This window comes from Carassius auratus, unplaced genomic scaffold (genome assembly GCF_003368295.1).
Source record: "Carassius auratus strain Wakin unplaced genomic scaffold, ASM336829v1 scaf_tig00000254, whole genome shotgun sequence".
NCBI lineage: Eukaryota > Metazoa > Chordata > Actinopteri > Cypriniformes > Cyprinidae > Carassius > Carassius auratus.
Genome location: NW_020523286.1, coordinates 2260550 through 2286700, shown reverse-complemented (window position 1 = coordinate 2286700; position 26151 = coordinate 2260550). Strand labels below are relative to the sequence as shown.

The window sequence follows — 26151 nt, the reverse complement described above, 5'->3', positions numbered from 1 at the left end:
TATAACACCAACAGACAATTCATACTAAAGCAAAATGTTTATTTCATGGAGAGATAGTAATTGGAACCTTCTGTGCTCACTTGCAAAACCCAAACTATGCCCTTAAAAGGGTATCTATCTCTCTGACATCATCATATGCACATCTCTTTGGATTCCAGGTTATACATAGAATCCTTTTTAAGTCAGATCCCTCTGAGAACAGGAAATACAATGAAGACCAGTATTAAACTAATATGAACGGACAGAGGAGCTTTATCAAACACTGTTAAAATGGCAAAAAAAGAAAAAAAAAAGAAAGGTACATCCGTTTTGAAGTGCAAACCTTAAAGACAGGGTCATGTGGGATACATTTGGATCACTGAAACATTCCTATAAATGAAACCATAATTTCTTGTCATCCCATATGGTTTGTAAGACAGCTACGCAGGGATTATTAATGGCTGTGGTCAGAAGGACCACAGAAATCCTGCTGGTGCTGGACGGCGTTCTGTGTCCGAGGTTCATTCACTAATTCATAGCCATTTCTGGCAGTTTTAGAGATATAAATAAGAGTTTGTCTGTTGAGAGGCTGACATGCAATGGCCAACCCTTCAGTAAAGAAGTAATTAGGGTCGAATATAAAATGAAACTCGCAAAGAAAATCAATCAGATTTCTCATTATAGTAAAATCATGTCAGAGTGATGGATGCATTCAATTGTTGTCTGCAACATTTTTTTTTTCTTCTTCTTCATTTTGGAGCAAAAGCATCTGTGGAATCTCATATAAAAATTATTATTTTTCTGCCAGTAGAGTCCTTCAAAACTGAGTTTGGATTTTAGCAATCAATGTTTACAGTTTTATATATTATTCTAGTACTGTGTAACCGTTTAAAATGTCTCCCAAGACACAGCTGAGAAAAGCACAGTGTGAACTTCATGTAATTATAAAACCTGAATGAAGACTATTGTCACATTCACCGATGCATGGATGTATACAACATGATTACAAACAGCTGCTCTACATTAGCACTTGTATATAATTATCAAGAGAGGGATGAAAGAATAATAATCAAAGTAAAGAAATCTGTTGCTGTTAAAATCATTTGTACACCAAATCAGATCATGATGATACAATATAGGATTAGCCTGTGCAATAAAAAGCTGCTCAAAATAAGATTAGTTTGTACCCCATTTCATCTCAATAATATTTATCTAGGAGCCTTTTATAAGAATTTTTTCCAGAATTTCTGCAAGGACTGCTTGTTTATTTTACAGCATTGCATAAGCTTTGAGCATTACTCTCTAATAAGGGTGAAATGACTTACACCTCGAGGTTCAGTTCACCTTAGGCCGCTCTGGCAGCTGACACACTGCTGGATACTGAGCAGACAAGAAACACCATTTTGAATGGCAAGACATTGCATTCTGTTTAATAGCCTGTCTTGTTTGCACTCACAGTTAATTGCAAATAACTGCAAGTGTTGTAGTATTATAGAAAAGTTATGAATGGCCTATAAAGTTGATAAAAAATGTAAAACTGTCAAATCAAGACTACAGAGTTTGGAAAGTAGCCTACTGTGGAATGAACTGGTAAAGTGTTTTGTAATTTGTTCCTTTTGTAGGCAATTATCCTGTCGTTTTTATGGAAAGAATGTTTCGGGTTTGTGTAATTATACTTTAGAAAATTTATCATTATACTAAAGTTATTAATGTTACTAAATCTTGAAGGAAATGCAACTTTGATGATTATGACTAGCGACTTTGCTCATATTTGAAGAGTTTTACTGCCCTCAGGTGTTCATTAGTCAGAAACACAACTAGCTTTTAGCTTTTACATGAAAAGTAACAAATTATCTTAAAAAAAAAAAATCAAGTTATTTACTAACTTGCACTTTACTAAAATGTAAAGTATTTACATCAGATCAAAAACTGAATGAACAGTACAATGGCACTCTACAATACTGCAATGATTTGGCCTACATTAAGTGATTCAATAACTTGCGTTTCTACATTGTCATGGTCATTAAAGAGACAAGATAATGTCTGGCTGTTTATGGAAATGAGGTAGGAGGACCCTTTGTCAGGACGCCGTCAGGAGCTCATATCACTGACATCCCTGAAAATCAATATAAATATCAAAGGCAAATGAACAAAAATAGAATATCTATAGATTGCTATTAGATCGAATATACAGGAGATGGTGGGACGACAGTAGCCTACATTTGTTGAGCTTTCATCAAAATTCTTACAAATCACTTCAAATGTATCTATTATGTTTAATATTAACACTGGGCACTGTAGTAGCGCAAAATGATTCACATATAAGCGCATCAATAAAGACTTAACAGGCTGTAATACAGTGAAGTACATTTTTACATAAAAATAACAAAATGTTATCAATGGGACAGAAAAAAAATGCATTCCAGATTTTAAGACCATGAATTTACATCACACTAATACACTTTAAGAATAATAATTATTTATATTTTAGAGTTGTCGGGTCAGATTTCACAGGAAATTGCATACATAGCACATTCGCATGTTTTTAAGTTATAGCCTAACTGTAGGGTCTACTTTTATTTGTCTGCACTCACAATATCAACAAAACGTTGTGTTTACTTTTTATAAAATCAAGAAAATAATCATGATGTGCTTTCTGCCGTCTCATCTTGAACAGGTGCGCTTCACAAAAATGAACTGAAACTCAGTGAATACATGCCTCACAGACACTACAAATATATCAATAGAAAGCTTTAAATTACTACTTAATGAAATAAAACATACTGAAAACAAAAACCCTTTCATTCAAATCATATTCCGTAAAGATGCACTTCTCTCTAAAGGCGCGTCTAATGAGTAGATGGAAAGTCAGGATCGGCAACTTCATCCTTGCCACACCGACTCAGAAAACACTATTTATTAGTAAAAAGTGGGTGGAAAAACATAAAAATAGCATAAACAACATAAATTGCAGGCCAGGAGCGAGGCCCTCTAGAGGCATAAGGCCCTGTGCGGTCGCACACTTGGCCCAGCCTTGCACCAGGGGCGTCACGCACTCATGATTTTTGAGGGGGCACGACTGGGGGTGGGGGCATCTCATCATGCTTGTCAGGTGACACAGCAGCTACAATAGCACAGTATAACTGATACAGGCTTAGGTTTTAATTTTTCCTTTTTATTTGAAATATTTTCAAATATGTTAACTAGCCTATATCAGGAAATAGGCCTATTCCCAAACATGTGTAGCTAAATGCGTTCTGCACCCGATTGTTACTTGAACTATAATAAGTGATGGAAAAAGTAGAGTAATAGTGTAATCTATTAACTACACATAAAAACCAGATAGTCATGGTAGTCATGCCATTAAATATTCGGTAGTCATGCCATAAAATATTTTTAATACATCTGACTTTGTATTTAATGTGAAATTTATGACAATGTTGTAGGTTACTAACATTTTCATTTTACAGAGAGCAAAGAACATTCACATTATCAAAGAATATTTTCACTTCAGTCTAGCCAGAGTTCAGGCACTTTCAAAACTCCCATTAAAATCACTGAAGCAGTTTAGACTGTGAAATGAATATATTACTTACATTCGTACGCACATCTGTACAGTCAGCGAGCAAGTGAACAAAACGTGCGATGACTCATCTGAACATCTCTGATTGGCCATTGCAATTAAATTTGAATGGGCATGACACCTATTCTTGCGACGGTACTGACTGTCATGATATCTCAGGACTGTTAGGTATATCTTTGCTGTGTGGCGTTTTACATTTCTTACATATTTCATATTATAAATTAAAAATGTAAAAAGAAAAAGAAAAAAAAACTTGCTTGTTACAACAAAGTGTCTTGAGGAAATTAAAAATGCAACTTAATGAACATACTATTACTGTCACAACACACATTTTAAATAAAAAAAACCCAACACAAACAGATAATTCAGCTCTCACTCAAACTGATGTTTCACCCACTTTTATAACTGTTTTGCACTTGTTCTTTTTCAGTCTGTATGGTCAGCTGATCTAAATAAACCCTTTCCTTTCCATCCTGATCCCTTGTTTGGAAGCGCTTGCACAGAGGAGGTGATCTCTGAGGATGCAGATGTGTTTTGATCTGGGGAAGTTTGGCGAATGAGGAGCTCCTTAAACACTGAGTGCATCATGTGATGCACATTCTGCAGGATAGTATTTGACAAAAATAAAATATAAATGAGGGAGAATGGAAAACTATAATTAGTATTATAAACGAGATTTAAATGTCCTGACCTTATCCACTTCTGCTGAGTGTTCCTCTCCACTTCCTCCCTCTGCAGTGGATCGTCTCATTTGAGGGCTGTGAAAGTTATAAATTTACTGATTTTGTCACTATTCTGCAGATACTAATCTGTTTAAATAGCAAGTAAACAATCTAATTACACACTCTAATGTTTTCCGCAGAGCTCCAGGAGAATGTCCTGGCTGTGCATATTGTCCTGTGGGTATTTGCAACGAAACCTTTGTGACATGACTTGGCCCGACTCCCGCTTTGTCACTTGTGACCTTCAGCCTGGAAAAAGAATACAGACAGAATGATTAAATCTAGCTACTTAATGAGTCATTCATTGCTCATCATTATGCAGTAAGACTGAAATTCTATTGATCATCATTATGAAGTAAGAATGGGGTTCACATAAAGTTCACTTAGATTACATGCTTATTTCTTTCCCGCTTTATATGGACACTTTACAAGTCACATGCTAAAGAGAACAGATTACAACAATAAGGTTCCAGAAGTAAAAATCACATTTATTTTCTCTACATTTTTCAACAATAAATTAAAAACCTACGAAGACGACCTACTTTGAGCTATAAGGTTGTTAATGTATGGTGTATGCTTTTGTTTAAGCCATTATACAGTATTTTATTACTTCATTCCCTACATTCTCAAACTACTTAAACGTTTATTTACTGTAATTGTATATTTTGCAATAAACAAAATATGTATTGTTCAGATATACATAAAGATTTTTTTAATTGGATTGTCATTCACAATGCATCATGGGATTGTAGTTCTTTCCTTCATTAAAGCCATTAAGTTCACAGTCTTGTACCTTTGTCTTTTGATTTTACAAATACTTTTTCACCTCACAGCTGGCTGGTTCGGTTCACTGCTTATAACGCTTTAACAAAGACTTTAAAAATCCCTAAGGTAAAAAGGAATAGAAAAACCAAGGAATCGAGGCCATTGAAAAAGTGGATGGCACTTTGGCACTCTCTATAATAAAGCTTTTTAAAGAATAACTACCATGGTTTTACTAGGACAAAAACAAACTCCACATGGTTCTATAGATCATGTCTTTACATTCAGCAGTTCTCATGAAACAAGTGCTTTACCGTGTACTTTGCTCTGCTTTCTGCTCTGCTTTCTGCTCTTCTTCTGTCTGCTGTCTGCCAGTGTTGGATTTCAAAATTTCCTTCCCCTTCTGATCTTGGCCTCCATCCATGCTAACCAACATAGAGAGAGATGATTGAGAAGTGTTAGGACACTCCAGACTGCGGCTGCTTGTAACTGACTGTGGCTTTGACTCATGAGTCACATTCTATTAGTATTTTAAACCAACAAGTCCTCTAAACACCTTTAGTTTGTAAAACACCCCATACAATTATGAAACTCGAAAAGGCTGACATAAATGGGTGTATAAATGCATTGGTTATGGACAATCAAGCAAACAAAAGGCATGCAATCAGTATCTTCAGCTGATCAATTCAGACAAGCTTTACAGAATGTCCATATATGAATTTTAGTAGAATGTGCTCATATATTTATTGTACGTCATACTTATAAGAAATGTAGCACTGGAAAGAATTTTATCTGCCAATTTTCTTTGATGACTGTGGCTATCCAAGAGATGAAAACCTACCACGACACACTGACATATTTAATTGGGATGAGACCCTTTGTCCCATTAACCTCCCCTTTCCACCAATCAGAGGAGGCTTTGCTGTGTAGGATGAGAGGGTCTCCTTGTTTAAAGGACAGCTCAATTGAAGAACGGCCCGTGTAGTCGAACAAGGCCACTCCCTGCAGCTCTGCACATCAAAAACAGTCCAAACCGAATCAGTTAAGTTCTGCTAGTCCAAATATTGCTAAGTAAACCATGTCAACTGTACCGTCTTTTGCTTCTTTCATTTGCGATTGCTCTGATTCTCCATCTCCTTCTTCTGCTACAGCCTCACTGTAGACATGAGAAAGATAAAGTCATTTTCATTTTATTTGTATAGTGCTTTTCACAATATACATAATTTCAAAGCAGCTTTACCAACAATCATGTTTATGTAAGCACATAGTATGTATGTAGTACAGTATACTACAAAGACTGAGCTTAATTCTTACCAGTCGTCTTCTTCTAATGTCATGCACTTTTCATACACTTGCCCAGGCAATTCATTCTGGCTAGGGAAGATGCTCTCATGTTGGATAATGATGCTCTTGACCAGTGCGTTGATGCGCTGAAGCTCTGCTGCATCGCCGTTGTTTGGCCCCCTCACCAGACTGGGACCAAAACACACTGCCAGGTTATAGGGCTGCATCATATTCTCGTCACTGTACTGGGAGACACTTTAGACACACGTACAGACATTCAGATGTGGGTTTTTGTGAATGATAAAGGGCGAAATCCAACAACACCTTATAATACTTACTGGTGAAGGAATGCAAAAAGATATCTCATTACAATGATGAGCGAAGCAGGGTATGAGGAGATGACACACTTCAGCTGTGATACCTTTTTTGTCTCGTCATCTATTTCTGTAAGGGGGGGTAAAGTTAAAGACTCCATAAAATTAGTTCATTGCCGTTACGACTGGAAGTTGACAAAAATAAACTTTTAGCAGATATGAATTTAAAATGGTAAGCCTTTTTCTTTGACCAAAAACATGGACATTTGTCCAATAAAATGCTCTTTAATAGGCAATAGCTAAATCAATAATGGCAAAATCAGTAGTAGCACTTAAAATAAAAACAATTATAAAATATTACTACCAATATATATATATATATATATATATATATATATATATATATATATATATATTTTTTTTTTTTTTTTTTTTTTTTTTTCACAGTATATTTTTGGTGATTTAATTATTATTTTTTTTAAATACAAAAAAATCAATGAAAAAGTTTCTGTATGTAACTACCAGTCAAAAGCTTGTTGTCGGTGAGATTTTTTTCTTATGCTCACCAAGGCTGCATGTATTATAAATATACAGTAAAAACAGTAATACTGTGAAATATCATTTCAATTTAATATTTTAATATAATATAAAAAAAATCAAAAGCTGATCCTTCAGAAACCATTCTTATATGCTGATTTGTTGCTCAAGATACCTTTCTTATTATCAATGTTGGAAACAGATGTTCTACTTTTTATGGATTTTTTTTTCATTGATGAATAGAAAGTTCAAAAATAAATATTTTGCAACATTATAAATGTCTTTACTGTCACTTTTGATCAATTTAATGCAACCTTGCAAAATAAACATTAATTTGTTAAAAATAAATCTTAAGCCCAGGACACACCAAGCGGGAGTCAGCCTTTCTTCGCATGCGTGAGAGGATATACACCTTTTCATACCTGTAGGTGGCAGTAGTTTGTATTGTCGTTCCAAAAAGTGAAAATGTAACTAGTAATGCACACATACAAACGTAAACAAAGCAGTGCTCGTGTACAATTTTCACAGTACTTTTTTGCTCACCACAGAGGGATTCGTTTGTGCAAATATGTCTGATAATCTGCAAATGTCACTGCCACTGTCAGCACTTGGTCTTGCTATTGTAGAAGAAGAAAAGAGCAAAAATTCGGAGAAACCGAACAAGCGACAAGCTCAATGGGCTTTCCCGAACCTTTGTCGAGAACTAAAGATGGCTATAACCTCCAATTTCAAAAATTTCACTCAGTTTTCTCCGGTTCAGTTCCACATGTTGAAGGAACTCATCAAAGGATCATAAAATCTTAAGGTAATGTATGCCATAAAGCAATTTTTTTTGGATTTTAATGCAGGCACTGAAAAGATAAACTAAACTAAACTAAAGCCTAATGGAGGAATACAAACAGCCCTGCAATATGATCTGCCCAAACTTCCTGTTTAAATAGAAAATCTTATCACAGGAAAGATAACATACACATAGAAGCACATGATAGTGTGGTAAAATGCTCTTACGCCCACACTCCATCAGCTGCTCATAATTTTCCTCAGGAAACAGGGGTTTCTCTAGTCCTCTAAAATAAAGTTTCAGCACTCCAGCCACAGAGTCCATGTCACACCCCCCATCAGCGAGTGGGTCATCGCCTATGAATCAATACACAAATCACAGCCTGTTATTAATGCTCAGAGAAAGGGAGGAGAATATCATCACCCAATGCACATACCTTTTTCAAACGCATCCTTCAGCTGATTCACCACCAGCTGAGATCCTGGCACTCTGAACAATCCCTCATGATGTAAACCTTACCAGATAAAAAAAAACAATTAATAGGTAAGAAAAGCAATGATTAAGATGGAAAGAATGGTAGAAAGAGCCATTTTCTACTGACTTAGATTTACCATTGAGGTTGATGAACCGAATGCAGCTCTCCACAATCGCAGGAATGAGTTGTCCTGATGCCTGATGGGGAGGAAGCACAGAGTGAGTCAGTTGGCTTCAACTGTTTAGAGTGAATCCAGAACACGTCCTGAATCAGAGAACTTTACTTGGATGTATGATAGTAGATCCCCATTGAAAAGCTTCTGGCTGATCTGGGTACCAGGGTAACTCTTTTTGTGACGCACAGATCTTTTGGAGCATGTTCTAAATAAACAGAAATGTTTAATTATAGTCATCATACAAAATGTAGGGATATTGCCAAAGGTTTTGACTTAGAAAAGATATTTATTTTAAGCCTTAGTTTCCTTACCTGGAATGATTACTGGCAACACTTTCAGCTGATAAGAAAGAAACAGAAGAACAAACTTGAGAACATTTGTTTCATTACAACAATTTCTGTAAAAATAGGAGACATCGTTCCACCTTTCTGAATGGCAACCTTTAGCAGGTCATGTTTGGCTTCCAGTTTTGATATTAAAGAGCTGTTACATAGATGGTCCCTGACTTTCTGTAATAAAAAGTCACATTAATAGACAATGTCAGACAAAAACAGCAATAGAGATACTAATGGCAATACTACTAACTGGCTATATAAATATATAAACATTATACAAAAATATAATAGTTATTATTATTTGTTAATATTTATATATATTCTCAGTGGAGATCAAAATTAGAGAGCAATCTATAAATACTACAAATAATTTTTTCTCAGAATTTGAAGGAATATTAGCTGTAGGTATACCATTGTTCCATTAACATGTGAAATTAGAGCACAGTAACAACTGTAGCACGAAAGAAAATTTCAATTAAAAGCTCTCAAACATTAGTAGGAAGCGTAGAGGCCTTGGCGTTGAATGCTTTCAGCACATCTGCTGCCGCAGGATATAAGTATTTTCTCACACTGCTCTGGTGTGATCTTGCTCTGCTTTTATTCTAGTCTCGTATAGTTCAGTGACTGTAATAGGTCTCTTAGCCATAATTTTGTCACCAAGGATTTTCCAGAGATTTTGAGTCAGATTTAGATCAGGACTCTGTGACGGCCGTTTCATTATTTCAGTGTTCTTAGCTTCAAGGAACTGCTTTACCTGTCTTGCAGTGTGACAAGAGTATTGTGTTGCATGAAAATTGCAGGCTGATTTAGCGATGCTTGCAGGGAAGGAACTGCATGCTGCTGCAGAAGGTTCTGATAAACATTTGCATTCACTCTGCAATGTATCTGTTAAAGAGGCCCAACACCCTGCTGCAGACACATCCCCCAAACAATGACACTTCCTCCTCCACTTTTCGCTGACTTCTTTAAACACTTGGTCTTCAGTTTTGTACCAGTTTGACACTGAACAAAATTATTCCCATCAGACCCAAATAAATTAAACTTGCCCTCATCACTAAAGTGAACCTTGGTCCAGTTCTGTCTCTCTACACAACATGCTCCTTAGCAAAGATGAGCTTAGCCTTTTGATTCTTTCTGCTGATGAGAGACCTGGTCACTGCAGAGTGCACTTTCAGTCCGACTTCTCTTAAACATGCCGAGACGGATCCATACCCTGTTCACAGCTGTACTGGAAAGCAATTCCAGCTGCAGTGCTGAACCAGTTCCCCTTTGAGATTCTCTTTATTATACTGTCTTCTCATTCAGTTGTCTTACGTGTACAACCAGCCTTTTTAGGTGACTTGAATTAATTAGTGTCATAATAAATCTGCAATATTCGAGAAATCACAGATTTGGAATGACCAACTTCTCTTGCAATGGCTGAAAAGGTCATCCCTTTGGCCTTCATATGGACATCCTGCTGTCGCAGGTTTTCAGTCACTTTAGAGCACAAGGTGCCAGATTTACACCAATAACTTGTAGGTATCTGTAAGTGTTCTCTGATTTTGATCAAAGTTCTTTTCAAATATCTAATTTCAGTTTTTTTGTAATGTGCATCAGAATACAATTAATTTATGAAATATGCTTAAAAAATGATCCTTCTTCAAGCAGGACTAAGCAGTGACCTTGACATTTAGGAAACTAGGTTCTCTAGTTTTGATCTCCACTGTCTATGTATTTATATATCTTTATCTATATATTATCAATGTTGAAAATAATTAAATTAAAAGATTGTTGGAAACCATGGTGCATTTTTTCTGGATTCTTTGATGAATAAAAAGGTTTAAAACAACAGTATTTAAAAATGTAATTTACTATATTAAATATCTAATAATAATAATAATTTATAAAAAAAGATATGATTACCGAGAAGTACAAAATCTCAGTGTCCGGAAAGCTGGCTCTACGTTTCAGCTGATTGGTCTTAACGACTGATATATCACTGTTCCCCTCTGGTGATGATGAGCAAGTAGGAAAGTCTGGGGTAGATGCAAAAGTGTCCTCGACAATACCATCCAACATGGAAGACTGAGCTGACTGAAGTAATTTGGTAGACTGCAATAAATTATATGCATATTCATGTTTAGACAAAGAGAGTCATTAGATTTATAATGAGTACACAAAGATTCAACATTCATTGCTCCAAATATTTTTAGTGGTAGTGCCGCATGTGATGTGTTGGGGTTTGTGTACCTCATCAACATCTGTGGTGACTGAAGTCAACCTGGACTGCAGCTGCTGGAAGCGAGTCACCAGCTCACCCATCATCTCATACTTTGCCGACACCTCAACCACCTGAAGGAGGATACATACATAAGCAACCACACATTTCCCCATCTATAAAGACATATTTTATTAACCTGGTACCTGGTCGCCTTCGTAGGGCTGGTGCTGAAAGCGGAGGGGTAGGCAAAAGGCTGAGATGTTGGCCTGCATGAGAGTGTCTCTGTCCTGGTTCTGGTTCAGTTCTGACACCGTTGTGTCCAGTTGCTGCATACTAGTGCTCAAGTTCTGCTGGGCCCATTGGCGACTGGCCAGGTAAAAACGAAACACCTTGGATATGGACTGGTGGTAACCTAGATCACAGCACTGAGAGAGCATGCAAAAGGGTTAAACCTGCTCAGTATTGAAACCTGGTTATACAGAGTGAATGCAATGAACTCACATCTATGAGAGTGGAGAGATCCTGAAGGTAATATTTGTTCATGCAGGCATTTGCCGCAGCCAAGTTGAGGAGGTAGTCATTACGTGCTTTTGTGCTCTTTAGCTGAATCTCCTGAACTTTATTTCGCTTCTGTACACACATAAAGTGGTGAGATGTAACCTCAGATGATACTTGAACAATCACTTATCCACACACATTCAGTGAGTCACAAGTCAAATCATACGAGGTGACCACAATTACCAACCACTTTGATCTATATTCTGCCAATCATATGCAGCGAACACTTGCCCCAGATCACTCTGCACAGCGGAGGATGCAGCACATTCATGCAAGCGAAACACTGTAACAGTGTCTCTTTTTTTTTTGTAGCATAATGTTGATTAACATAATTTAGACACATTCGGAATGTTCTTTAAAAACCTTAAAATAGGCATGAAATAAGTATATTTATTTCCATAAAAATATTGAGCAGAACAACTTTTAAACTCTTTTTTTTTTTTATTGATAATAACAAGAAATATTAAATATTGAGCACCAACTCAGAATATTATAATGATTTGTGAAGGATTATGTGACTGGAGTAAAGGCTGAAAAAAATGTGGCTTCACCATCACAGGAGTAAATTAGGCCTACACTTTACAATACAGCGAAATAGGAAACAATTGTTTTAAATTGCATAATAATATTTCACAACATTCCTTTTTTCTTACTTTATTTTTGATTAAATGCATAAGTAGATATAAGAAATAGTGACTTCTTTTAAAAACTTTATAACCTAACCAAGCTTATGAATGGTAATATATACAATTTTGAAAGAGAGTGAGAGAGAGAAATATATAATATGTGGTAAATTCTCTCTCTCTCTCTCTTTGGTAATCAACATTATAAATTGATTGAGCTTAACTTGTACTAAACCTTATATATAGCCATTTCATTCACAACTATTTCATATTTAGGTATTAAAAGGGAGACATACTTTCTCTTTTTGTCTTTCCATCTTTTTAGAAACACTTTGCTTCTGCTTTTCTTCCAGTCTGACTGCCTCCTTAAGTTTGCTTTCTGCAGACAGGAACTCAGTGTAGTATTGGTAATATGTCTTCAAGGCCTGGTTTTCAACAAAAATGGGAATGAGGATTAAAGTGACATTTTTACAATCTATTAAATGCAAGTAAAAATGGTTTCTGAAAGAAAAATGTGGCTCGCTGAGAGGAATGAGGGGTTAAGCGCACCGTATGAAGCTCTGTGGTAACCTTCAGAAGTCCTTCCTGTAACTGGGTGCAAATCTCTCTGCTCTGAAAATAAAACAAAACAGAAAGATAAATGATAATTTTAGCAACTTTGTATTACACTGTCAGGCAAGTGGCAGGTGACTATGTGAAAGGTGTTTCTGTGCACCGTCTGCAAAGTGTGAGTGCAAAGGAAGCCACATGTTTATATGTGGGCACGTTTGCTCCTTCAAGTTTGCAAGTGTTTGTTTTTGCAAACGTGATAGGATATGAAAATGTGTGTGTGTGTGTGTGATGATGGGTGTGTACCCGCTTGGCCAGGCGTTGGACATTTTCAACACAGTGTGAAAGCTGCAGAGGCAGAATGTTGCTGTAGCTGTCACTCAAGAAAGTGTGATCTCTGCTCTCCTGACGTGTTTGCATCAACAGCACCTGCCAGCAGTTAACCACGGTCTGATGACTGGGCTCCTTCCTGAGGGACATAGAAACAGAGAACTGAGTTAGAAAGTTCCTGGTAAGCAACAGATACGTAGCTATATATACACAGCAGTTTTTTTTTTTACCCTAAAACAAAATATATACACTACTGTTTAAAATTTGAGGTCAGTAAGATTTATTATTTTTAAAGAAATTAATTGTTTTTTTTTTGTTTTTTTTTTAAGCATTAGTTTTTTTTGAAAAATGCATTAGATTGATCAAATTTTAATCATGTTACAAAAGGTTTGTAATTCAAATAAATGCTGGAGTAATGGCACTGGAATAGCGTGTATTTTAAATATTTAAAAAAAGTTACTTTAAATTGTAATAATAATACACAATATCACTATTTTTACTGCATTTTTAAAACAAATAAATAAAGCCTTGGTGAACTTATAATACTTCGGTCAAAAACATCTTGTAATGCTTTACAATAATTTGTTAATATTGGCTAATGCATTAACTAACAATTATTCAATATTTAATAATTACAATACAATTGTTACAGTATTTGTTTAATTTGAGTTAATGTTAGTTGATATAAAATTAAATCATTTATCCTTAGTTTAAGTACATTGAACCATATCAACAGATCCAACTTTTGATTTTAATCATCTATTACTAGATGTTCAAATAACATTAACTAAGATTAACAAATGCTTTAAAAGTATTTTTCATTGTAAAATGCAAGCTAAGTTAATATATTGAACCAACTTTACCAAACTTTCTAACCGCCCCCAAACTTTTGATAGGTTTTATACATATAATTATATATATAGTATTTTATTGTGCCATTTTTGCTTGCTTTGTTTGGGGTATCTGTCTTTAAGAACAGTTTTTCATGCATCTTTTCTTTTCATATCCTCACTTCCTGGTTCTGGAGGAGAACCTGTCACACAGTTTGTCCAGTGAGCGGGCGTACTCCCCCTCGATCTCGCCTCGTCTGCGCAAAAAATCAATCAGATCTTGGAACACCTGAGTCTTCTGCTCCACCTGACCATCAAATATCCTCAACTGCTCCGCCAGCTGCAGACGCACCTCTAGTGGAGAGAAAGAGAGAGAGAGATCTATTACTTCTCAGTTCCTCTCTGTTAATCTGTTTCATTTGACAGGTGTCAGATACAACTGGAACATGTTGACTTCACAAAGTTTAACAAGACGGATGGTGATAGACAGACAAATAGCTAGATAGATAGCTAGATAGATAGCTAGATAGATAGATAGATAGATAGTATTCAATATTTACAAACTGTATCTGTAAATATTATTTAATGTACCTGGGCTAACATGAAGTATGAACACTTGTATTTTCATCAACTAACTTCAACACAGATTAATCAATGTGTTATCTGTGCTTTTGGAAGCACGTGCAAAACTTTCAACAGAATGAAATTGGAAAGGAATCAGTCTTGGCTTTCATTGGTCAGAAATCTTAAAGGGTATTTAACGTCAGGACGTCCGCTATACCTTTAATCTGTGTATCATAGTCCGTTGTCCCCACTCTGTCCCTTCTCAGTTTGACATGGGACGACATTGTAGCTCCAGCTAGATGAATGAACAGAAGCCATGTAGAAGTTTAAAGAATACACTTGATTTTCATCAGCACTTCATGCTTTTAATTTTATATTTTGACCAAACTAGATGACCCACAGAAACAAGAAACTTTTAATGCAGACTGTACATTCAAATTACCATTTCATAACTTTTAGTGCCAAGATCCATCAAGGTTAAACTCATACTCATTTTTTTTGGATTTAAGATAATTTGGACTATAACAATAACTCAACTTGATTGACCACAAGTCCTGAGGCAATCAACCATTGTGTACAATAATTCATTTGCAGTCTAGAACACTATAAACACTCATCATTTAACATCATATAAAATGTCTTGTATAATTTATTAAGAATCAAAGGAATTTGAGAACAAGCATATATGCACACACACTAATTTATATTGAATTTATATACATAGAAATTCAAATTTGCTTTATTTGCATGATGCAGCCCTGGTCTGAGACTGGTTAGTGTTAGTCAGGTTAAGTCTCAGATCCAGCTGACTTAGGGGACTTACTTCACACACAAACACACACACACACACTAAACATGTCACAGCAGTCGTTCTACAATGACCTACAGTACAGTGGATGTACAGTGCACTGTTCAATTGTAGTGAACAAATTGCACATCTAGGGAGTAAAAAAAAAAAAGGGGAAGGTAGCAGACTTCCTGTGTTAAGAGCAAATCAGACGGCAGAAGCACACTCTCACCATGAGTCATGACAACAGGCCACCCCCTCAGACTCTCTCCTTCTATCATTCTTCACAGAAACTTCCCCATTTACGTCTTATCAAAGTAACTGACCGTTCACCGTAACAATTGATTTCAGATCTTTAAATGTTAACTGAACATGCATGTTTCCCAACAACAAGCTGATTTTGATCACTTTTCTTGCCACAAGATTCATCTCCATCTGCTCCTGCTGGGTTAGGGTCAAACTGTTTTTCAGAATATTGTTTTCTGAGGAAGTTAGTTTAGCAATACATGTGAAAAAAATGTGTTTAAAAAAATTATATTTTGGTATTAGCCAAAAGTAATGTATGAACAATAATAATATGAATAATAATGTACGCAAACTGATAACTACAAATTAAATTACACAATAAAACAAAATCATGCTATTTTTGTTTTTGTTAAGTAAACCCACAGCTCTTACCTTAATAATTCCTGCAGATCTTCAGACTGGCATTCTCGATATATCCTCTTAAACAGCGTTTTTCTGTTGCACACAAGCACTGCGAGATCCAGAGAAAGACAAGAGCGTTCTCCTCCTTCCTCACTCGGTCACTGTGTGCTGACAGTAAGTGTACTGAATGCTGAGTAAAACCTCAGTTCACTGGCCCCTCCTCCCTCACCCTGCTTTCTCACTTTCACAAACACTATCATTTCAATTTAGATTCAAGCAGCCATTTATCTGACGTGCTTTATTTGGGGTTATCTGCCTTAGTAACGACTGTTTATGTCTGCCTGTTTAGACATCTAAAAGTACTGGATGTCATTCTGAAAGTAAGTGGCAGTTTCCATTGAAGATCTTCCCACACAAATCGACAATAATAAGGTCGAAACAAACGCTTTGATTCTGATGCATCTAAATTGATAGCTGCTATAACCTCAAACTAAACATTATAACCTTTCAGTTTTTCTTTAATGGAACGAGAAGTGGCTTGTATGGGTCAGAGAGCATAACAGGTCATTTTTGTTCACTTGTGCAGCTGCAGAGTTCCTATTTATTTAATCCATCCAAAGTTATGAAGCACAAAAGAAGGAAACAAAAAAAGAGATATGTTCTGTTTTTGCAACAGATGGCACCGACCTAGTACCAAATAAGTTAATAACAGTTGAAATTGACTTTATAATTAAACATGTTAAGTTAGACATAGCTTCGGTTGCACATTGTCACACACTTCTTTTGGTCTTATATGTGTTTTATTGGTGTTAGCTTGTGAGGACCTATTCATTTCCTTCCTCTCCTAAGTGTCTTATCTGTTCCCCATGATAAATCTAAATCGAAGTCTCTCTGTGACTATATTAGTCTCATTAATGGAACTATAAGGTTTATCTTAGATTTTTATTTATCTGAAATGTATTTATTTATACTTAGAAAAGATGCACAGTTTGCAACTGGATATATATAAAAAATAAAACCTTGGTTACAGTTAACCACCACCAAACACCAGAACTGAACCACAACTGCATTAAAAGTATATCGTCTTCATACTGCTTTGCACTATAGAATGTAAAAAAAACAAACAAAATTGTGTGTGTGTATATATATATATATGCAATTTTATAGTTAACAAGTAACAGGTTTTAGTGGTTTATATTTGTAAAGTTTACCTTCGGCTTGCAAATGTAGAATTCCTAAAATAGAATAATTCCAGTCAAATGTTCTTGTTCACATGCTTCAGTTTATGATACAAATAAAATGACTTTGAAATGAAATGTTTTTTTATTATTATTTTTTTTTTTTATCACATTTTATCAAGGACATGGTAGTGTTCCCACTGCAGCCAAAAAAAAAAGTGATCATGACTGAAAGTAGAGAAGTTTTCGGAGGAAGTTGAAAGATCCGGGCATTTGCTTATACAGGCCTTTGGCAGATATCTGGGAGACTGCATCATTTACCTAAAAAAAATAATTTCATATATATCATTTATTTCAATAAAAAAACAACAGAACATTCTGGTATATTACTTAGGCACAAATTATATTAATGGTGTCTATTTTTCCTTAACTATCTATCTAACTAATCTATGTAATTATTTTAGCTTAAAATAGGTTTAGCTTTATTTATTTCTTTGGTCACAGGACACAAACCTATGTCTTCGTTCAAACCGCAGGGTTTTATGCAAAGATCCAATCTTTTAACCATAGTGGTATGAGAGGAAGCCATACAAATGACACAAATAGGTAATGTTTACAGATAGGTCATTGACACTTTAATCAGACTGAATAAGCTCTTTTGCACTACAATAATTATATCTGCATGGTTTACTTCACTGGTTTGAACTTTATCTGCCATGTGCCTTGTGCTGCTTTACTTATCTTTCTATTTACATGACCTATTTATGTAGTTGAACATTATATTTTATTATCTGTATTCTCTGTATGCATGTTCTGTACATGTGGAAGAATTGACAATAAAGCAGACTTGACTTGATATATCTAAGCTTTTTTTGTGCAATTTGAAGTGTGCTACACACAGGTGTGTGTGGGCCTGTACAAACCACCTGTCCTAACACACTCTCCTAGGTGGACTAGACACTTTTCACACATTTTATAGTTTATGTATAGGCTAACCTTTATATATAGTATATTTATAGTCAAATCTGTCAGTAGGTTAGTTGTGTATAGGTACAGTATTTAGGTGAAGCATTCGTATAGTTTGTATTTTTTTGTTTATGTAAAGGTAAACATTTGAATATATTATATTTATAGTCAAATTATGTCAGTAGGTTAGTTTGTGTATAGGTTTATACTGTTTTACATCATTTTTGTATGTCTGTATTTATGTAGCACCGTGGTCCTGTTAAGGCACAACATTTCATCCCACTGTATGTCCACACATGTAGCGGAATGACAATATACCTCAACTTGACTTGAACTTTTTCTCCCACTTGTTTACATTCACTTAAGTCATGACTCATATCCGATACTTAATGTACATTTACAGTATATGAATCCCCACCTAAACATGAAAGATGACCAATGGTGATCTCATTCAGTAAATTAGGTTGACCCGCAGGTTTTGAACGGCTATAAAAAATATTTATATAACTTTGCATTAGGTGGTTCTTTAACTTTAATGCATACAATCAGTGATTATGCCGCTTATACCATGATCACTTGCCAGCCAGTAGTTAAAGATTTCAATTTAAATAAATATAAAATAACAGTAGCTTTCTTAAGTTATTTCATCTACAGGTTGTTAGATCTAAGTTTAAGTTTTAATAAAAGAAGTAGAGTTTTTGCGCAAGCATATACACATTGCTTCGTAATGTGACATGTTATCGTTATCATGGGAAAATGTGTCTCCATCACCTTGTGATGGCTTGATATTTCGACAGGAATCAGATTTACGTGTTTGGATGTAAGTCAGATGTCCAGATATCGGATATATATCTGATATTAGGAAGTGGCTCAGAACAGGTGCGGAAAAATCAGTTCTCGTGGTATTTTTTTGTTTCGACGTGTGCAACAATATCCAATCTGAACCATGCGAGTTACAAATCAGATTTTTTGTTTCAGTGTAAACGCAACCTAAAAGTATGAATGAATTTTATGTCTTCCACCAGTAAAAAATAAAGCACTTCAACTGGAAGAGTTTGTATGCGATGCAGTTTGAGGAGCAGACTATAGTTTTAGATTGGCGTCAAATCTTTTTAACAAATTATCTATAAGCTAGCAGAATATCTACTGCTTGATATGATACATACCATAATACTGCTGTACTCTAACTGGTAGCATTAATATTGAATAATTTGGTTTGGTGTGGTTTATTTTTTCCTTTTTTGAGAACATATTGTATCTAGCTGTTGTTTTAAGAAGCTTTATGGGACAAAGACATACCATCATTAGCATGGTCACCAGATCATCGGTGGCAGCATTCTCCTCAAGCACACGATCAAGATTCTCCACATACCAGGATCCGGCCAGTGTGTCCCTCCAGGAGACGTAGCCTGCAAATGCATTAGCATGTGTCATTATTTGGGTTACCCAATCAACAGGGGAAATATTAATGAAGTATTTCAGACACAACATGTAATTCTGTAATGACCAAATCACAGACCTGGAAAGGTTGAGTAGGACACCAGGATGTCGCTGGGTGTGGGCAAACTGGCCCGAGCATCAAGTTCATCAGACGTGCTGAGAGAGTCACTGCTGGAGGACATGGGAATAGCATCCGTCTGGTCATCTATCCCACCAAAAGAGGGCTCCATCTCATCAGGAGAAACCTCAAAACCTGTGTCCTTCTCACCTACAGGCAAGAAAAAAAGTTAGCATAATCTGAAAAACTACAGCACACTAGGAAATGTTATATTTAAAAACCTGATTATTTTTTAGGTATGGTGACGTTAGCAACATTTTGAAACATTGTCTATCATAAATAATGTAGCGATGTTTGAAGCACAGCTCACACTGAAGTCTCCTACAAACCAAGCAGCTTACTGTTGCTCAACACTGTGAATTCAACTTGAACCAGTTGTGAAATCTGCTCTGAGAAAATTCTTCATGGTGAGCTGTAATACTAATGAAAAATCATGATCCTTGGCTTAAGTCAGACAGTGATTCATCTTTTATGAATCATTCAAATATTGTTGCCTGGTATGCTGTGAGCATGAAGTCTATAGTGTACACCATGAGTATAAAAGCTTAGCTTAAAAGCCCATAGTGAAACACATTGGACCCAGAAACAATATTCCTCAATCAAACTGAAATGACTGAACATGAAAATTCACAGAACCATGGTAAAAGTGACTGCAAGACTTTCTGAGATGCCCACCTCCTCCACAGGCCTGGATGAAGAACAGTTTGGGCTTGCCCTGCAGAGAAGGACAGTGCTGGCCGTTGAGGTAGTTTGTGATTAACTGAACTGGGACAGCTGGTCCGTCAACACCATGAACTGCTCCGGGAAAACGATTGTGGTTTGCCTAAACATTAGAGAAACGTCCAGCACCAAAGCAGAATGAGAAAACGGCACTAATGTTTTCGTAATTGGATAGCTTGATGGTGAACTACAAAAAATGAGGAACCAAATACAGTTTGTACTTCTTTGATGAAAACGAATAGTCTTCATAAATGTTAAAAAACAAATAGCATATATCCTCTTTTTTTTTTTAAGGAAAAAAAAATACTTGTTTTACCTCAGTACCATGTGAAAGGATGATCACCACACAGCAGTCATACGCAGAATGATCCCTCTTTGCTAAAGATGACATCTCGTGTCTTATGTGCTACAGAAGGGATCATTTTTTTTATTCATTTTCAAAATGTATTAAAGACAGACAGACTTTTATCTTACTGCTTTGTTTACAGCAAGAAGAAGAGGAAGAACTGTGCTTACTTTGTACTTCAAGTTCCTTTTTGCAATAACCTCAAAGTTGAGAGCTTTAAATCGTTTCTCCATCTTGTCGCTGTCAATGTCGGACCCCTTTCGATCTTTTAGATCACAGTCTGGGTCAAAATCCACATTGTTTATAATCAGGCAGATCCCACATGGACTGGCATCCATCTTATAGCACTGCACAGAAAATATTAAGTGGGTGGTAAGGTATAATGGTGCAATTACGATTTTTGTTGTTTTTGTTTTAAAAAGAAGTATTTTTTGCTCACCAATGTAGTACTTATTTGATACAATTTAAAATAAATTCAGTTTAGGCATGAAACTTGATGGCACAGGCTGATAAGTCCTATCTCAGTCTGATATAATCACATCATTATTCACATAGCGCAGCAAATTAGTTTTTGTTGCATCAGCAGCCAATGAGCTCACTGCTCAACCTTCAAATACTCGGCCAGAGTTTGCTGTAGCAGTTTGTGCACGCTTTAGTAACCCCCCACCTTCCCCAGCTCCACCTGTCTAGATCTGCTACGGGTAATTTCATGCATGTTATATGTGCAGCAACAGGAAGTCTTACATGCTCACAGCATCATATCTGTGGATGTATTGACAGTAGCAAGTAGAAGTCCTTGCTCTGCCTCATCAGCAGAAGTGTATCAGTCTATTCCGCCAAGGCAAAATACATCAACATTGCTATAAATATTACCATGCTAATCTTTCAGAGAGTTGTCATGACAGAACTGTTATCTACTTGCCTATCTTTCGAAATATAATTACTTCCTGTGATGCTAAAGCTGAATTTTTAGCAGCCATATCAAATCTCACTCACCCCAAACATTTAAACAGTAGGTGTCAGATCCTTAAATATGCACATTTGCACATATTTGCATTTTTATTTTCTGTTTCTTATATGAATACATATTAAAAATAGTATTAAAATAGAACATCATTGGTGCTAAAGAAACGTTTCTAATCATCAATGTGGAAAACAGGTTTTTATTTTGGAAACCATTCACTTCTAAATTTTGAGAATCTTTTCTGTACACAAAAGTAAAAACACTTGTACACAATTACCAGTTAAAACATTTAAACAAATCATCTTTTAAAACATTCAGGAATATTTGCTGAGAATGATTGCGTTTACCTGTATACTGTCTTTCCTCGGCCTGGTTGGTCTCACCAACACAGGAGCTGTGTAAATGCATAAAACCAAAAGTTATTCATGCCTTCCAATAAAATTGCCATTTCCTTTTTAATTGGCAGTATTAACAAATGAGAATTAAAATACTTTATTGAAAATTAAATCAGGACTGACTCACATGGGGTAAGAGGCTTGGGCAGAGGGAGTCGATCTGGTCTTACTGGTTCTAGCTGAGATGGAGTATAATCAGGCCTGTCTGGTTTTTCTGTATATACTGGATTTTCTGCATCAAAACATAAGATCAAATAAGAGATCTCTATGCATCTTTTAATATACTTTAGGGAAAAATCATAGCAGAATGTCAGTTACAGGTAAGGCTCAAGAGGATCATGGGTAGGTGAGGGTGTTTTATGATCCACTGTTTTATGGGAACATCCCAAGTAAATCATGTGTTTTAAATGAAAGTAACACACTTACGGACTGGCAAAGGGATCGGCGAAGGCTGTATGGGGACAGAAGGAGACAGACGAGCACCATCTCCACACTGAAGGAGCTCTGCGAGGTCTTGTTGGTCAGTTTCACGCAGACACTCCAGGAATGCTGGAAATGCCCGACTTCCTCTCGTCTCTAAGTCTATCACCAGTTGCCTGGCTTGGTCACGTCTTGTTATCTTGCTCTGTTAGGAGAACAACAATCTTTCACATTTGCAGCTTTGCAACAAGGGGAAACACTCAGACAGAAATGGTCACACCTTCTTACCTTCATAATTGTAAACTAAACCATGCACATTATTAACAAATGAAGTCATACATCCTGTATGACGCATGACAGTTAAGCAGAGTTTCCTTTCACTTTCACTGCATCATGTTACCATACAATTAAAATAAATGAATAGAGACTGTGGCAGGCTTTATGGTTAGAATTCTACATTTGTGTTCTACAAAATAAAAGAAAGTCATACTGGTTTGATAAGGTTGAGTGAATAAATGACAGATTGTAACGTTACCGTTCCTTTCACAATGACCAAGTGCGAACTTTCATAATCCCGTTATCAGTTTGCCATCTATGAAAACAAAGACATGAGTATTACCTGTATTTCATCGATCATGTCCTGGGTGAAGACCCCCTTTGACAAAAGTCCATCGTAGATGTCTTTAGGATTTAATGCCTTGACTAGATTACGCCTGTTCCTCTGAAGTATCAGTCTGTGTTTGGGGTCCATTTTACCAATAATCCGGTATTAAATGTGTTTTTGGCTATGAGACGTTTTTAATATGACGAAATCTTTGTTTAATTAATTTTTGGAAGTAATATACAGTAAACACGCAAAAAATAATGAAGCTTGAACTGAGCTGAATTGACTTAATCAACACAAAACAGACCTCTGCTCGCTCGGCGCTTATTCTCTTCCTTGTTTACAATTTGCTGGCGATGACGTCACGCTCTCTCTGGGCTTGGTTTCCTGAAATACGCACAACCGGTGTTCTGTCGATTTGTCCTACGCTGTCAGATTTTCCTACCTCCCACCAAAACAGTGGGTAGTACAATTCCACAACGAAAATTATACTGTAAAGTTATGGTTTATTAATGTCTACACCTACCACAACCCTAATCATACCCTTACAGTACTGCAAATACAGTAATTATGTGTTATATTCGCGGTTGTAGCTAAAAGGGATACAGTTACAGGAAACCAACAATAAATATTATTTTCTACCAATAAGATTGCGTTTTTATTAAAGTCTACACCTACCCCAGCCCTAAACCTACCCTTACAGTAATGCAGATACATTAAATATCGTCGTTTAGCATGAGACAAAGGACGCGATATTGATGTGCGCGTGCGCAGTAAACCCGCGTAGGAAAATCTGACAGGGTAGGATAAAATGTCAGGACACCGGCGCAACATCATAGAATGTCTATGAACAGATTCACGCCCAATTTGAGGCTAAAAACAAGCCGCCATACAGGATTGGATCGAGGAAGTGGACTAACCTAACAACATGCCAAAGAGTTTTGTGCACCAATAATGTTTGTAAAAGCCCAAATTTGCAATCCATGGATACCTGCCATCACCATCCATATTTTGCTGTTATGGAAATATAATGTATAACGTATCATGCTAATCGAAAGCTAAGCCAGGCTAGTTGTATGGCTGGACAGAAAAGTGCACTCAGAACTCTGGCCACTGAGTGGAGTTGTTACACCAATTTGACACTGGGAGAATCAATGGACATATTTTTGAATTGACCAAATTGAGTTTGTGGATGTATCTTTCACGCTTTGTGGCTGGCAGGATAGACATATAATTATTTTACATGTTTAGTCTTAGGGATTTCTTAAGTTATTCAAGCGTGCCGGCTGTGTACGGACGTTGCTTTGTGCCGCTATTTTGTATGGAAGTCTATTGGAAATCTAGTTTATTTTCCCCTAAAAGGAGGCGGTGACGAAATTGACAGTTATGTTCCCAAATGTGCTGGTAGAACATATAAGGGAACATCTTGGTTACATATGTAACCACGGTTCCCTGAATAGGGAAAGAGATGCTTCACAATCCTGGGAAGAACTCAGCGGAAGGGAGGCGGGCCTTTTCAAAACTGAATGGTGTATCTGTGACGAATTGTGCTTAACACCCATTGCACAATGATGGGCAAGCATTCCCACGCAGCACTGAAAAGTGTTAATGGTTTCAAACATCCGCCTGGTGCTGCAGTGTCTCCACATGCGTTAGAATGTCTGAGCGTGGAAAGCTTGCAGCATCCGTAAGCAAAGGAAGTGCATGTGTCAAAGTTGCTGCACTTCGTTGTGCATAATCCTAAAGCGTATCCACGACAGGAATAAATCCAACAAGATGAACAGTGAGGCGACCCGTTGGCAGTGGAAGGATGTTGAACAGGATCACACTGCTGGTGCCTGACACCGTTCAGTTTCTCTGGGTCTGCGAGGAATCAGCTGGCAGAAACCGGCTGATTACCACCTCTCCAAACAAATCATCCTTGGAAATTGATTTCCCAAATCCATAAGAAAAGATTTGTCATTTTCCTTAATGTTGGTGAGATTAAGCCAAAGGTGGCACTCGACTGTTAACATCCCCGAGCAGTCTGTTTGGAAGCACGTAGCACCAAATCTGTTGTCCGCCGCAGCTCTTTCACAGCCTCTGGTGTGATACCATCTCCTTTGTTAAGCTCTTTTAAGAGCTCCGCTTGGTAGGCTTGAAGAACCGCCATCGAGTAGAGAGTGGCAGCCACCTGACCTAGGACTTACCGATGAGGTTGGACGTGATTCGACACACCTTTGAAGGAAGGAGGGGGCGAGAGTTCCAAGCTGTGGCCAAATTAGGCGTGAGATGTTCAGCAAGTCTCTTCCACTGGTGGCACCGCTGTATCGGTCTGCCATGTCAGAAATGGTGGTGAAATCTTCAGCCGCAGCGTTTGTAATGCACGCAGAGTAAGGCTGTTTCCAGGACCTCAAATCCTCCTGGTGGAGGTCCAGGGAAAAAGGCAAAGGCCTATAGGGCTAGGTCCGGGGAAAAAGGCAAAGGCCTATGGGGCTGTGCAGGGATATTACTTATTACTCTAAAGGGAGTAGAGAGCACTTTAGGAACATAGCCGTGTCTCGGTTTAAAAATGACCTTACAGTCATTAAGCCCAAACTCAAGACATGAAGCGCTGACTGACAGCACTTCTAACTCACCCACACGCTTAACCGTCGCCAAAGCAAGGAGAAGGGCCATTTTAAACGATAAGTCAGCAGAACTGTGCGGCTCAAATGCGGGCTTTTAGGGCCCCTAGGACCATGGATAAGTCCCAACACAGCACAGTCTGAGGGTGAGGAGGATTCAGTCTCCTTGAGCCCTTCAGAAATTTAACAACCAAGTTGTGTCTGCCTATTGAATGGATGACCTTGAGAGAATGATTTGCCACAATGGCCACCACATATACTTTGAGTGTAGATGGGGCGCACCCCTTGCAGAAATGTCAACACGCAGGACACATCACATGAAAACAGGTCCACTTGTCGTGAAGAGCATCAATTG

The 26151-nt window shown here is 36.9% G+C and overlaps 2 protein-coding genes across 2 annotated transcripts; both read right to left on the bottom strand.

The window, feature by feature from the left end:
• Positions 1–2235: 2235 nt before the first annotated feature.
• LOC113068937 (SLIT-ROBO Rho GTPase-activating protein 3-like) lies at positions 2236–16490 on the bottom strand. Its single transcript, XM_026241891.1, has 24 exons — positions 16070–16490; positions 14822–14899; positions 14223–14394; positions 13187–13349; positions 12881–12943; positions 12628–12756; positions 11652–11780; positions 11354–11575; positions 11180–11281; positions 10853–11041; positions 9037–9121; positions 8924–8951; positions 8721–8817; positions 8574–8634; positions 8399–8476; positions 8190–8318; positions 6669–6774; positions 6361–6585; positions 6138–6202; positions 5888–6056; positions 5361–5471; positions 4408–4533; positions 4254–4320; positions 2236–4162 (listed from the first exon to the last, which is right to left on the bottom strand). The coding sequence occupies exons 2-24, from the start codon at positions 14886–14888 to the stop codon at positions 3989–3991; spliced, it is 2757 nt and encodes a 918-aa protein (XP_026097676.1). The 5' UTR covers positions 14889–14899; positions 16070–16490; the 3' UTR covers positions 2236–3988.
• Positions 16491–17301: 811 nt separating this feature from the next.
• Positions 17302–23563, bottom strand: casp9 (caspase 9, apoptosis-related cysteine peptidase). The gene is made up of 10 exons (XM_026241892.1): positions 23206–23563; positions 22593–22791; positions 22294–22398; positions 22119–22165; positions 20978–21154; positions 20778–20867; positions 20417–20564; positions 19703–19891; positions 19483–19592; positions 17302–17538 (listed from the first exon to the last, which is right to left on the bottom strand). Exons 1-10 carry the CDS (start codon positions 23335–23337, stop codon positions 17440–17442), a joined length of 1296 nt encoding a protein of 431 aa, XP_026097677.1. The 5' UTR covers positions 23338–23563; the 3' UTR covers positions 17302–17439.
• Between the last annotated feature and the right edge of the window lie 2588 nt (positions 23564–26151).